The sequence below is a fragment of the Cornus florida genome, unplaced genomic scaffold (genome assembly GCF_030987335.1).
Source record: "Cornus florida cultivar Cherokee Brave unplaced genomic scaffold, ASM3098733v1 CherokeeBrave_3.0.0_Hap2_Chr09, whole genome shotgun sequence".
Lineage (NCBI taxonomy): Eukaryota > Viridiplantae > Streptophyta > Magnoliopsida > Cornales > Cornaceae > Cornus > Cornus florida.
In genome coordinates, this window is record NW_026775579.1 from 64,069,653 (window position 1) to 64,073,647 (window position 3,995).

A 3,995-nucleotide genomic window follows, 5' to 3' on the forward strand; every position below is an offset into this window, starting at 1 on the left:
ACTCCATACTAACAAGAGTCTCGTGCGCTAAACTAACACTTTATCAAACCTCAAACCTATGATATAAATAGGTTCTATGACTCATGAATGTATTTCCTATCATTTGGGACATTGAACTAGAACACAATATATTGTTTGTTAGAGTATCTCCAATGCAAAATGCTATATTTCTATACCAATGTTAAATTTTGAGAGGAGCTACAGTTTCAAAATACAATATTTTTGCAATTCTGCTCCAATGATGCATTTTATCCAATATGCTATTTTTTGACACAACAACCATTCCATATTTTGAGAGCCTATTGGAGTGCCTTATTTTTATTTGAGTTACGTGCAAAAAAATCCTCATAATATACAAAATGTGCAATTCACCCCCTATTGTTCATAAAACCCTCCTGCATTTCACAATTTGTGCAAATAAGTATATTAGGTTAATTTAGCCATTGAAATGTCTAAAATATCCATATAACAAAATAAAAATATATAAATATTAATATAGTAATAAAAAATCAAAATATCCTCTCTCCTCTAATTTATTTTTTATTTTTTTGGAAGGTCTCTCTCCCCTCTATTTCTTTCTTTGTTTTCATTTTCTGGTCCAACTTCCGTATTTGTTTCTCTATATCTTCTCTTTTTCAGCAACTTCCATGTATTTATTGATCTAGTCATATATATATATATATGAAATGCAAAATCTTTAAAAAAAATGCAATCAACCCATAATAACTATGGCTTTAGAAGCAAAATCTTTCTCTCTCTCCCTCTAACATATAAGAGTAGGCGTGGTTGCAAGAATATACATAACAATGTTCATATAATTTAATCAAGATAACATCCAATCAGAGGCACTGATGAACAACCAAGATGGATAATTGAACTTGTGCATCTCAGGCTCCATGATCATACTAAAACAAAAATAAATTGAGATGATGCCAAAACCAACACGACATTTATCTTATTGTAAAAGTATGTATATAAACTCTGGACATATTGAAAATACTCGAAATATCAATAATCTTTATATTTCAAGTTTCACAAAATAAATACGTTTATTGTTCGTCGTCTCCATGTCTTCACAAATTAAATATTGTGTTGTTAGTTTTATGTTATATATATATATATATATAATCTTGAAATTATATATATATTTTAAGCAATTTGCTTTAGAAATTACCTAAATACATAATTTTTATTTTTATTTTTTTATCAAAGTAGTAATTTTCTGGCAATAATACATAGTTTTATTTATTTATTAAAGTAGTGATTTTAAGACAAAGAGTTAATTGGTTATTGCTGAAGTCTAAATAGACGCGATGAAAATGTATGGTGATATTCTATATTGTAGAGACTAGAGAGAGAAAGAGAGCTGAGAGATGATTTAGAGAGAGAAAGAAAAAGAGAGATTTTCTTTCCTTTTTTTTTCTTTTTTTTTTTTTCCTTACATCAGCAAGGGTATTTTAGGGCTTTTATAAAAAAATTGGTCAAAATTGATAATTATGGAGTAATTTGCTCAAAAGGTTGATAATATAGGGATTTATATGCACTTAATTTTTAGTGAGGGTGTTTCTTGCACATTTCTTATATAGCGAGGGGGGTTTTATGCACTTAACCCTTTTCATTTTAGCAACTTTTGACAATTCCAAAATATGAGAGGTCTTTTGAGAGCTCATTAGAGTGCTTTATTTTCATCCACTTACTATATTTTGAGTTTGAAAGACCATTTGAGAGTTGTTATATTTGACAATACTTTTGACAATTTCAAAATATGAGAGATCTTTTGAGAGGCTATTGGAGTGCCTTATTTTCATCCACTTGCTATATTTTGAGTTTGAAAGGCCATTGAAGATGCTCTTAATGACATGAACAAGAAGAATTGAATATAGAAGAGGTCAATCTTGCTGCTGATATATATGTGTGTGTGTTTGTGTGTGTCAAAATACCACATAATAACAACATATCTAAGCCAATTGGCTTTGAAAATCCAGTATTTTTTCATTTGTGGTACAGACACAATTTTTTCTTCTCCCGAAAAGTTCAAGCAAACACGCGCACACATATAATATTTCCCAAGCAAACGCGCACACATATAATATTTCCCCGGCCTCGAACACTCAAATTGCACATATGAACCAAAATTTATTCTTCCAAGCAGACTTCTCTTTGGAGCTCATCTTATTTCCTCTGTACACAGTGTAGCATTTCATTACTTCTACTACATACATGTTTGTAGACACATGTAACAGAGCATCTTCCCAACTTATTGAAAGTGCTCAAAACATCTCTATACTGCAGACATCTAAATCTATACATGCATCAGAGCTCAACAGTAGCTTTACAAGGGAAAAATGGAACTTGGGCTCGGACTATGCCGCGATAAAAATGACCCCCCACTGCAAGAAAATGATCTCTTCATTGAAACACGACTTGCATGCGGAGACTGTGCAATTGAAGAACTATTTACCACTCTATTCAAGCTTGAATTTGCACCATCTCTCTTCCAAACAAAACTCGACTCGGATTTTTCTACATCAACACCAATTGTTGCAGCAGCACATGACAAGTCCATTGAAACAGACCTTCTCACCTGTTGCTCATCCTCCATAACCATATTCTTATCATCCAGATACCCATGAGAATTCACAATCTCCTTTGAATGATCAAAGAAAGGAAAGCCCTTTCTTTGATCATCCACTTGTGTTGATTCAACTTCATCCTCTGTTCCAACTCTGTTCTCACAAACCTCACTATCATTGAGTGAATTGGGAATGTTACCCAAGTCACCATCACCCTCCAAATTCATCATATGGGCATCTCCATTTTGACTCAAATCAAAACCAGACTGGTCATTTGAAGGAGTCGTCACAGTGTTTGGTACTATCCCGGCACGACAAAGTGGGCAATTGGTGTGTGATCTCAACCATGTATCAATACAAGGGATGTGAAATGCATGATTGCATTTGGGTAGTAATCTAAGTGTATCATCTTCCTGAAACTCACTCAAACAAACTGAACAATCTGTGCTTTCAATCAAAGGGTCGCCTTTTTTGTACTTGAAGACTGTGATGGAATTGATGATTGATGGTTGGAGACCAATGGTGTTGATGTACCAGACAGGGTGGTCAATTGGTGGCCCATGATTCTCGTCGAGAAACTCTTCCTCCTGGCCGTCTGATTGGGTTGGTGGAGGCCTAAAACGGTTCCATCTGGAGCAGTACTTGACGATGATCGCGTAGTAGCTGATCAGAAGGAAGAAGCTGGCCAGCACTGAGACTAAGATGATGATGTAGGTTGGTATGAATTGGTCTTTTCCGTCTGAAAGGGGCGGCGGCGGCGGCGGTGGTGATGGTGGTGGAAGGTAATAGTCTGGGTAAGCATAGCAACCATATGGACATGATGGGTCACAGAAGTTATCTGAACAGTCCACTGTCTGGTTCATTGCAGTTGGAAAGAGTTTTCTGTGCTTCATGGTAATTGAAGATGAGGCTGTGGGAGAGAGAGATTGTTTGTGTCTTGTGAAATTGTTTTTGAATTCTGAATTCTTGTTTTTCTTCTTCTTGTGGTTGGTGAAGGTGTTATGTAAGCATTTCTCTTTCAAAGGTTTGGTGGAAGACTTTGTTGTGTTTGCTTTTCTGTATATGGTTGTATCATACAATTTTTTTTTTTTTCCCTTTTGGTTAGGCATGCCCATAATCTCATTCATTGTATCAAGTTACCGATGACCTCAATGGATCAACATTTAAAGAGGGATAATAATTTAGACTCGACATTTTCGACATAAAGATTTATGTGAGTGATGGTTGATATCTTCACGAAATCATTAATATCGCTAATATCAATTTTTACATAAAATTAATCGAATGTATCTGACCGTCGGACTCTCTATCATTACTCTTTAAAAAGTCAATAAATAAATGAAAATACCACCAAATCGTGCAGTTCAGTGGTACTTATTCATCTTTTAAAGTAAAAATATAAATAAATAAATAATCAAGTGT

The 3,995-nt window shown here is 34.3% G+C and overlaps 1 protein-coding gene across 1 annotated transcript; it reads right to left on the minus strand.

The window, feature by feature from the left end:
- Nucleotides 1-1,907: 1,907 nt before the first annotated feature.
- On the minus strand, nucleotides 1,908-3,659 carry LOC132273319 (RING-H2 finger protein ATL54-like). Its single transcript, XM_059774301.1, has one exon. The coding sequence runs from the start codon at nucleotides 3,464-3,466 to the stop codon at nucleotides 2,333-2,335; it is 1,134 nt and encodes a 377-aa protein (XP_059630284.1). The 5' UTR covers nucleotides 3,467-3,659; the 3' UTR covers nucleotides 1,908-2,332.
- Nucleotides 3,660-3,995: the final 336 nt, after the last annotated feature.